This window comes from Lipotes vexillifer, unplaced genomic scaffold (assembly GCF_000442215.2).
Source record: "Lipotes vexillifer unplaced genomic scaffold, Lipotes_vexillifer_v1.1 scaffold1235, whole genome shotgun sequence".
Classification (NCBI taxonomy): domain Eukaryota; kingdom Metazoa; phylum Chordata; class Mammalia; order Artiodactyla; family Lipotidae; genus Lipotes; species Lipotes vexillifer.
In genome coordinates, this window is record NW_006775530.1 from 1,475,393 (window position 1) to 1,485,105 (window position 9,713).

At 51.0% G+C, this 9,713-nt stretch overlaps 1 protein-coding gene across 2 annotated transcripts in view; it reads right to left on the reverse strand.

The window, feature by feature from the left end:
• Window positions 1–5,792: 5,792 nt before the first annotated feature.
• The window catches only part of CDH3 (cadherin 3), a 45,452-nt gene continuing 41,531 nt past the window's right edge, over window positions 5,793–9,713 (reverse strand). Inside the window, exons 14-16 of one of the 2 annotated variants that reach the window (XM_007449941.1) lie at window positions 8,785–8,915; window positions 8,269–8,415; window positions 5,793–6,664 (exon numbers count right to left, since the gene is read on the reverse strand). In XM_007449941.1, the coding sequence (XP_007450003.1) occupies window positions 6,455–6,664; window positions 8,269–8,415; window positions 8,785–8,915 (488 nt within the window). In that variant the 3' untranslated portion in view covers window positions 5,793–6,454. The remainder of the gene's footprint in view (window positions 6,665–8,268; window positions 8,416–8,784; window positions 8,916–9,713) is intronic. The other variant, XM_007449942.1, reaches the window with a different exon arrangement.

Genomic DNA, 9,713 nt, shown 5'->3' on the forward strand with positions numbered 1-9,713 from the left:
CTGCTGAACTTGGCTGAAATCCCCACAGCACTCCGGCCTCAGGGCCTTTGCACATGTAATTGTTACTAGACATACCTGCATACTCGCTCCCCAATACCCTCCAGTCTTTGCTCAAATGCTCCCTTCTCAGTGAGAAATGGAATACTTCCTGCCATATCAATAAACAAAGGATGTCACAGTTGTCAACCATTGCAGCCCTCCAACAAGACCTGGTGAGCCCTGAGGAAACTCAGGAAGTGAAAACACAAGATACTGGCCCCAGATGGTTGAGGTGCATATCAAAGGAATGATTTCAGCGAGCCCAGACTCTTGCATCTTCCCATACATAGAAAAGCACTAAATTCCTTAACTTTAGATATCTGGTTTTCTTTAATTAACTATAATCTTCTGATGCTCCCAACTACCTGCCCTTTGTTGCAAAACTCGAAAAATATCCTGGCTCCTCCCCTCGCCTCCTCGAGCAGTTTCTCAGAGCTATCTGAAACACTGTCTCCCGGGCTGCAGTCCTCATTTTGCCCCAAATAAAACTTAACTTGCTGGGGGGGCTTCCCTGGTGGCGCAGTGGTAAAGAATCCGCCTGCCAATGTAGCAGACACGGGTTCGAGCCCTGGTCCGGGAAGATCCCACATACCATGGAGCAACTAAGCCCGTATGTCACAACTACTCAGCCTGCGCTCTAGAGCTCGCGTGCCACAACTACTGAGCCCACATGCCACAACTACTGAAGCCCGCGCGCCTAGAGCCCATGCTCCACAACAAGAGAAGCCGCTGCAACAAGAAGCCTGTGCACCGCAATGAATAGACCCCGCTCACCACAACTAGAGAAAGCCCATGCGCAGCAAGGAAGACCCAACGCAGCCAAAAATAAATAAATAAAACATAAATAAATTTATTTTAAAAAAACCCTTAACTCGCAACTCGCACGTTGCGCATAATTTTAAAGTCAACATCAGCAAGGCCTTTCCTGACGACTAGAACTGAACCCTCACCCCAACCCCTTACTTCCTATGCCCCATCCCAGCTTCATCTTCCTCTATAGCCTCACCTTTCACTATACCATCCATAGTACTGAGTCATCTTGTTTATCGTCTGTCTCCCTCTGAGTGGGATCGCCCTTAGACTGGGCAGGAAGGGCCTTCGCCCTGTGCATTAGAAGGCTCTGCTCTGGCCCTCCTACCCCTCCTATGGAGCTCAGGAGCTGTGACTGCTAGAACCTGTGCCCCCCACCCTGCCCTCTAGACCATTCCCTGCATAAACTGTCCCAGGCCCTCCCCAGGTCTGTCCTGCGGGCAGCCAGCACAGCCCAGGTGTGTACTCCTAGGCCCAAGAGGTGGTCAGTGGAAAGCTATTTGTGTAGGTCGGTGGACAGAGCTTGGACAGGTGGGCTGGGGAATACATACACACACACACATGTGCACAAGGACCCTCATGGTGTAGGATGGAGCCTGGGGTAGGTAGAGTAGTAGGCTGACCACCGCTCCTGGGCTGGGGTCTAACTCTGCCTGTGCAGCAGCATTCTGCCTAGTACTCTAGGTGTCTGGGAATCCAGATTAAAACCTGGCCTTCCAGATCGCCATGAAGACATGCTTGTCTATGTAGGAAGATAGGATATCTTTTATTTAACAGATTTTGACCTAGACTCACATGGTAGGTGGGCCCTACACACATTTTTTTTCCCGGAGCCCCCCATATATTAGGGCTGGGAATTTTAAGTTTTCTGCATTTCTGTATCCCCTGCAACCTAGAACAGTGCCTGGCATAGAATGCATACTCAATAAACAGTTGTTAAATTAAGGAATAAAGAAGTCCTGGGGTGATGCCCCACATGCCCCAGATGCAGTTGGAAATGCTGTGGCTTTTGTGTGTCAGGACCTTAGAGTCTCAGGTTCAGGTGGGGCCAGCTCTGCCGTGGAGGGGGCTAGGCCATACCTGAAGAGCCTCCTCCACTGCCTGCCTGCCCCATGTTCCCAATGTAGCTGGAGTTTTTCTAATTCCTACTGGTAAAAAGAGCGCATACTAGGGAATTAAGAAGACCTGGACCCCAAAACTGTCTCCGTCACTTGTGTGAAGGGGACGGCCAGTCACCACCCGATAAACAGTGACCGCCGCCACTATCACCATCACCATCACCATCACCATCACCATCACCATCACCATCACCATCACAGTGTCCAAGGCAGTTCCTGCCACATGGCAGCCAGTGTGGCTGTTCCACCCTCAGCTTCCCTAGCCCTCAGCGGCCAGGCTGGGAGGTGCTGGCCGTGCTGTGGCTCGAGTGGATGGTGCCCTCTGCTGGGTGGAGAGGGGAAGGGCCTTCGGGGAAGCCACAGCCACCCTAACCACTGACGTCCCTTTCTGCAGTCGGAACGCTAAAGGTAGGAAGGGCTGTTTCCGCCCAAGCTGTGAGTGTGGAGATAAAGGAGCAGCACCCGACGCTGTCAGTCTGTCAGCCACCACCACGCAGTGATAAGAACAACACTCAGGCAGCGCTCCTGTGCCAAGCACCGTTCTAAGCACTTCACAGATACTGACTCATTTACTCCTCCACCTTCCAGGTGAAGAAAGTGAGGCACAGAAAGGTTAAGTGATTAGCCTAAGGCATCATGCCTGGAGGTGCTGGGATTTGAACCTGTGCCCAGAACCACGCCTCCTGGGTGGATTATTTTTGTGGGAGGTGGGAGGTAGGCTCTGCCTTTAGCCAGAAGGAGTGGAGCCCCCAGTGAGTCTGGAACTGGACACAAAGGGTGTGAGCTGCCCAAGGGGCTTTCCAGGGTGACTGCCCCCACCCTTTCAATGGCAGGACTGTTGCCCGGCTGACCTCAGGGCCCCCCCTTACTGGCCATCCCTCAGCATTTCCCTACCTGGCTCTTCTTGCTGCATCCCTGTGCGGGCCTGTGGTTAAGTAAAGTCCATGTCTAGCATAGGAAGCCAGGAATTTGAGGCCTCAGCTACTTGCCAACCTTCTGGGGATGAAAGCCATCCCCTCAGGCCCCTTCAGGGACTGGCAAAGCCCACCTGGTGAGATGGCTCCTATCTTCAGCCTTTTGGGGAGGAAAAAAAAAGATTGTCAGGTCAGCCACCAGGGAAAAGGCATGGTGAGAAGTGAGGCCCGGGCTCTGCCCATCTCTGCCCCGCTGGAGCGATCTTGGGGAGTCCCTGCGTTTGGAACCTCTATCTTTTCCAATCTGAAAAATGACAGGGGTAGATTGGGGGTAATTTTTAAAATACTCTGCATTTGGGTTCTTAAGGAGAAACACTGGGAGGATGAGGCCAAAGGCAGGTCTCTGGGCACCCTGACCCCTTCTTCCCACAGCTTTACTTCAATTATTTTCTTTGTTGGACTTGGGTTCTGCAACTTTGGCTTTAAGTCTGGGGGAAAATCATTTAATAGAATGAGCCTGAGGGGTCCTTTCAGCACCAACCCGTCTGAACCCTCCACTTAGAATTAGGCAGCCTCGATCACAACCAGGACCACAGGCCCCCTCACCCCTCCCCAGTTGTTGGAGGGCTGGCTTTTTTCTTTTTCGGCTATACTGCGTGGCACACAGGATCTTAGTTCCCCGACCGGGGAGTGAACCCACACCCCCTGTAGTGGAAGCGCGGAGTCTTAACCACTGGACCGCCAGGGAAGTCCAAGAAGGCTGGCTTTGAAGCATCTGAAGAGATGGATGCTCCAGGGAATTTATTTTATCATTGTTAAGGGCGAAAAACTAGAAGTACTAATGTCCATGGATGGTAGTAAGATTAAATACAGGCCAGCACATCCAAACTAGATGTGATGGAGACAATAAGGCAATCCTTTTACGTCCTGTTATGAAAAGATATAATGCAAAATATGTATGTAATGCATAGGGGGGAAAAGATTGGAAGGATGCACGTTCAACTGTTAGACCTCAAAATGTGAAAGATTCACATTCAGGGTAGGCAAAGCAAACATGCAGGTGGTCCCCATTGGTATGGCGGGCCACACTGGTTATTTACAGCTAGCACTCAGTGGTTAGCACTGGAGACCTACCAGCTGCAAATAGCTTGACTTATTATTATAGGCCCTAAAGACCAGAGTCCATTTTTCAGATGAGACGCAGGTCCCGAGTCAGTGACAGAGCATGCGTCCGCAGGTCCCGCGTGAGAGAGTGACATAACATCCATCCCCGTCACACAGCCCAGGCTCATTCCTTCCAAATCACTCAGAGGCTGGTGGCGGGTTCCATCACCAAGGGAATCCAGATCCACCCGCAGAGACGAGGCTTGGCTAGGAAAGGCTGCTTTTGCTCCTCCGCTCCCTCCAAAAATCTCAGGGGAGGAAGGCCAGCCTGGACAGTGGCTCCTTGGTTTTATTATTAGTCTCAGTTGAAGATAGGGTTTCAGGCTTTATTCAGGCTTCTCAGAGAGGCATTTAAGATAAGGGGCAGCAGGTGTTTGCTGGCTGAGACACCTAATCCTCCCCGCACAACCTTAGCAGCAGTAGCAGGAGGGCCCTGGTAGAGGGGAAGCTGAGGCTGCCGGAGCCAGATGCTGCAGCTTGAGGGAGAGGCAGGAGGTGCTGTGACCGTGGGCTCAGGTGCTACGGACCAAGGACGGGTGAGGAGCTTTCTTAGCAGACTCAGTTCCCTTTAAACTTCCCCATCCAGGGACGGAGGCTTCAGGACACCCACGGCCTCACGCTTCAGAGCCTTGGTCTTAAACTCACAGGTGCATCAGAATCACCTGGAAGGCTTGTTAGACAGGATTGCAGGGTCCTGCTTGCAGAGTTTCTGACTCGGCAGGCGATGCCGACGCTGCTGGCCCAGGAACCGCACTTGGAGTACCACTGCTTTAAAGAATCAGTCACTCCTGCAGGAAGGACACATTGATTTCAACTTCAGCGACATTTTCAGCTTCACTTCGGATTCTTTTCTTCTGGTTCATTGCAAAGACAAATTTAAAACTTCGCTTTAACGAAGACACACATGGAATCCCTGCTGCCTCTTCATCCTTATTCCTGCATCTGTGCCCTGGTGTTGTCAGGAATGTTCCAATTTCATTGACATCCTGGGTGAGTTCTCTAATTTTCTGTCTGGCTTGATTCTGATGATGATCAGGCGTCATTAAAAAAAAAACACAATGAGGCCATTCTTTAAAGGAGGAAGATCCCCTCAGAGGGTGACTGTGAGGATTTGTTTAGAGGAAGTAATTGAAGTTAAGGGCTGTTTGGGTCTAAAAAGTACTGAATAAATGGTAGCTGTTACCAATGAACACAGATAGCGCTTACCATGTGCCAGATGTTAATTCACTTAATCTCCATAAAAACTCCCCATTTTATACATGAAAAATCTGAGGCAGGTAGAGGTTAAGGGACTTGCCGGGAAGGAGCGGAGCCAGATTCTCCCCAGTCCCTGCCTTTCGACACAGAGCCCACAGAACAGGAGAGGAAATCTTCACGTACTGCACCACGTACGTGTGCAGCCACTGGTCCAGAAAAGACATCGCCTGCAGCCCTGGTGCCGCTAAGCCCAGGGGTAAGCAAGTTAACGGTTCTCACACAGAGTTAGCAGTTCCGAATCTGTAGGGAGGACAGCAGAAGGCTTGCCCCTACCTGGGCCTGTCAACAGATCCTGAGCTTCCTCCACCATCAGGAGGAAGCTGGGAGGAAGCCCGCAGGGCTGAAAGCGTTCTCTCCCCCTTGCACAACTCTGAAAGTTCTCGAAAACCACTGAATTGTACACTTTAAATGGGTAAATGATACGGTGTGTGAACTATAAGTCAATAAACTGCTATTAAAAAAAAAAAGAGTTCACTCCCCTGGCACCTCTGGGAAAAGTTCCTTTAATAAAAAAGTTCTAGTACATTTACAGCATTGTCATCACCCTTCCTCTATAGCACTCGATAGGGAAAGTAAAAAATAAAGGACCACCTAAACACGCTCGGTATAAAAACGCAGTAATCCATTCAAACAGGAGGCCTCGGGGCCCAGACATCAGAGAGAAATGCAATGAGTGAGGGCACATGAGCCAGGCAGCTCTGGCCTGGGCTTCTGGAGGACCCCAGGGGCGGCTGAGGACCTGGTTCTAACTTCTTGAAAATAGCATTAAAAAAAAAAAAAAATCCAGATTGCAAGAGGCCTCTTTCTAAGGAGGAGGGTCCATTCCAGAGAGAACGTCAACATGGGGGAGTCAGAGTCGGTCCAGGCCCGGTACACAGGGCTGAGCATCTTACGGCAGGGGAGAGACTCCCGGAAATTCGGCAACCCTGGCAGAGGCTAAGAGGTTTTCACTGTTGAAATCAAACTGCCCGGGTCCCTCCATGCTGATAAGCTTAGAAACCTGCCCCTTTAATGTCACGCCTCTTCCCTCCAAGTTGCTAAGGCTACTTCTCAACAAGCTTCAAAGTCCCTGGTCGAGGTGGGGACGGAGACCCCTTGGAGATGCAGCTGCGGGCCTGGTGTTTAGGCCCCCGGCGCTGCAGGCAGGGAGGCCTAGTCGTCCTGGCCCCCGCCATACATGTCCGCCAGCTTCTTGAAGCGGCTGCCCCATTCGTTCAGATAGTCGTAGTCTTGGTCCTGGTCGGAAGCAGAGGAGGTGAGCGAACTCAGGGAGGCGGCATCGGAGCCGCTGCCCTCATAGTCGAACACCAACAGGGAGTCATAGGGCGGGGCCGTGGGGTCCGTGTTGGCTGCCTTCAGGTTCTGGGGGACAGAGAGCAGGGGGTTAGGAGCTGCGGGATCAGACACCTAGCAGCTGTGAGAGCCCCGGCAAGTTAACTGAGCCTGCATTTCTCCATCTGCGAAGCCAGCTCTCCCCTCCTTTAAGGTTTTGAAGGTTGAAAATGAAATAATGCACATAAATCCTCAGCACGGGGCCCAGCCTGGAGCGAGCACTCAGTGTGACAGGCCAACAGTTCAGGGTGGGGGCTCTGAAATCAGACTGCACACACGATGTGTAAACTTAACCTCTCCGTGCCATTTCTTCCCCCCTCATCTCTAAAATGGGAAGACTTCTTATAGTTTTAGAGGAATAAATGAATATACATAAATATAAAAGCACTTATTAGCATAGTACCCGGCATATAGTGGAACACTATTTCCTCATTTGTGAAATGTGGAAGACAACAGGATTCCTACTCTGCAGAGTTGATGCAGGCACGCATTAATTGAGACAGTATCTGCAAACTGTCCAACACAGATATTCTGGAAACTGTCTTCAACTAACTGGAGGGAAAATCTCCTGGTTATTTGGCTCCAGGGCAAAGTTGCCCTGAGCAACTTTCCCCAGCCACTTTTGTTTTTGCACAGGATTCTCAAATATGCTCAGGCTAAAGAACTGAGTCTGACCACCAGGCTATTTCTAGAAAGCAAGAAAGGTAAGAAGGGTTCAAGCCAAAGTGAGGTATCCTGACCACCCATTGAGCTCTGTGCCCACTGCTGCTTCCTTGAACTCCCCAAATCCATCCATCCTCCCCTCCTTCCTTCCCTCCCTCGTATTAAAAACCTCCTTTTACTGACTGCTATCAAGGTACCAGGCTGTGCTAGGCTCATATCACTCATCTTCTATGTACCTAGGTTGTGGTTCTCACAACCCTGGCTATATATCTGATTTCTTTGGGGAACTAAAAAAATATCAGAGCCTAAAAAAAATGAATGTCTGGGTCCCAGGCACTGATATTTTTCAAAATCCCTCAGATAAATATGTGACCAGAATCGAGAATATCAGAGACACTTAGCTATTAGCAACAGTAGCTATCATTACCTAATACATGTTAGGCACCAGGCCAGCGGTTCCCAAACTTAAATTATCTGGGAATCTTTAAAAGAATTCTGAAGCTCCAATCACATCCAGATCAACTGAATCACAGTCTCAGGGGGGTGAGTCAGAGGCATCCGTTTTTGATGTTCCCTAGGAGATTCCCCGTGCTAGCACGGTTCCAAGTGATCATGCAACCAATCCCTAAAGCACCCTAAGACAGAGGACACCAACTCTGCTCCAGACTGGAATCACCTGAGATCTTTAAAAATTCAAATCCAGGGAGTCTGGCTCCAGAGTTTTCTCCTGACAACCACTATACTTGCTGAATAAAGAAATAATTCCTAACCTATTCTTAACCACTCTGAAACTTAGGGTTTTATGGAGGAGGAACAGAAGCCCAGAATTTACTCAGATATGCCAGAGGTCACACAGCAGGTTGGAGGTAGAGTCAGGATTTGAACCCAGAGGCAAGACTCCAAGCCCGTCTGTGCTCGTGCTGCTGATGCTTGAATAAAGGGCTGCCCTAGGATGGCCCCCCATGCCTCACCTCGATGATGAAGTTGCCAATTTCATCTGGGTTGGCTGGCCGTGGACGGTATGTGGGTGTGGGGATGAAGGTTGGCGCCACATCGTTGCGGAGAACCAACTCAGGCCGGGCCTCCAGGCCCCGGTGGAGTTGGGTGATGTCATAGTCCTTCATGAAAGGGGAAGGTCATGGGATGGAGAAGCACCCTTCCACTCCCCCCATTTACATTTCACCCTAGTTCCGTACCATTTGGATGTTCTGGTTCATGGGTAGGTCTTAGAAGACAGATAATGTCAGAGATCTCTGAAAGCCCTAGTTTCCAAACCCCCTCCTCCCCAGTTAAGCACAGGTTCAAGGTCAAGGTGGCTGGGGCCAAAGAGACTAGAGCCATGGACCAGACACCCTCTCAGAAGACGGATGCTTCAGACCAGGGTCTGGTTGACGCGGCTGACATGGTTAATTGGTTGACCCAACCATCCCTGCCAGTGGCTGTGGGGGCCATCCACCTCCCGACCCCCAGACCCCCCAGTGCCCCACCTGGTCCTCCTCGCCACCCCCCTCTTCGCCGTAGTAGAAGACGTTGTCACGGGTGTCGTCTTCTGGGAGCAGAAGGGGCTCCTTGATCTTCCGTTTCTTTCTCACCAAAAACAGGAGCACCAGCAGGAGGACTGCAAGAGATGGGGAGTGTGAATATTCACCCCCCAGCAACCACACGGCTGGCCAGGACCCACAAACCCCCAGAGCCCCATCTAATTCTAGACCCCTCTACTCAGTAGCCAGAGCTTAACACACTTCAGTGGCCCCCTTGCACCTAGGAAAATCCCTGACTCCCATCAAGCCTACAGGACTGGCCCCTGCCTGTCTCCAAGCCTCCCTGCCACCCAAGTCTAGTCACATTGGCCTCCTCGGGGTTCCTCGAATATACCCAGCAGTCTCCCACTTCAGAACCTTCAACCAGGCTCATGCCTCACCTGGAACACTCTCTATGCCTATGCATGGCTCTCACCCTTGAGCTCTCAGCTTAAAATCACCTCCTCCTACTGGCATTCTGACTTCATTCCCCCACCTGTAATTCTGTATCATTTTACTGTCAGTCTTCCCATATTGGTGGTACTGGACCTTAAGGAAATCCTCCTTTGTGGGGATGGGAATCTCCCAGCAGATGTTACTTTTCAACATGACTCTTTTTCAGTCACTAGGTGTCCTCTAATAACCACAGACTTTAAGTTAAAAGCAAGACGGTGTGGGCTTCCCTGGTGGCGCAGTGGTTGAGGGTCCGCCTGCTGATGCAGGGGACACGGGTTCGTGCCCCGGTCCGGGAAGATCCCACATGCTGCGGAGCGGCTGGGCCCATGAGCCATGGCCGCTGGGCCTGCGCGTCCGGAGCCTGTGCTCCTCGACGGAAGAGGCCACAGCAGTGAGAGGCCCGCGTACCGCAAAAAAAAAAAAAAAAAAAAAAAAAAAAA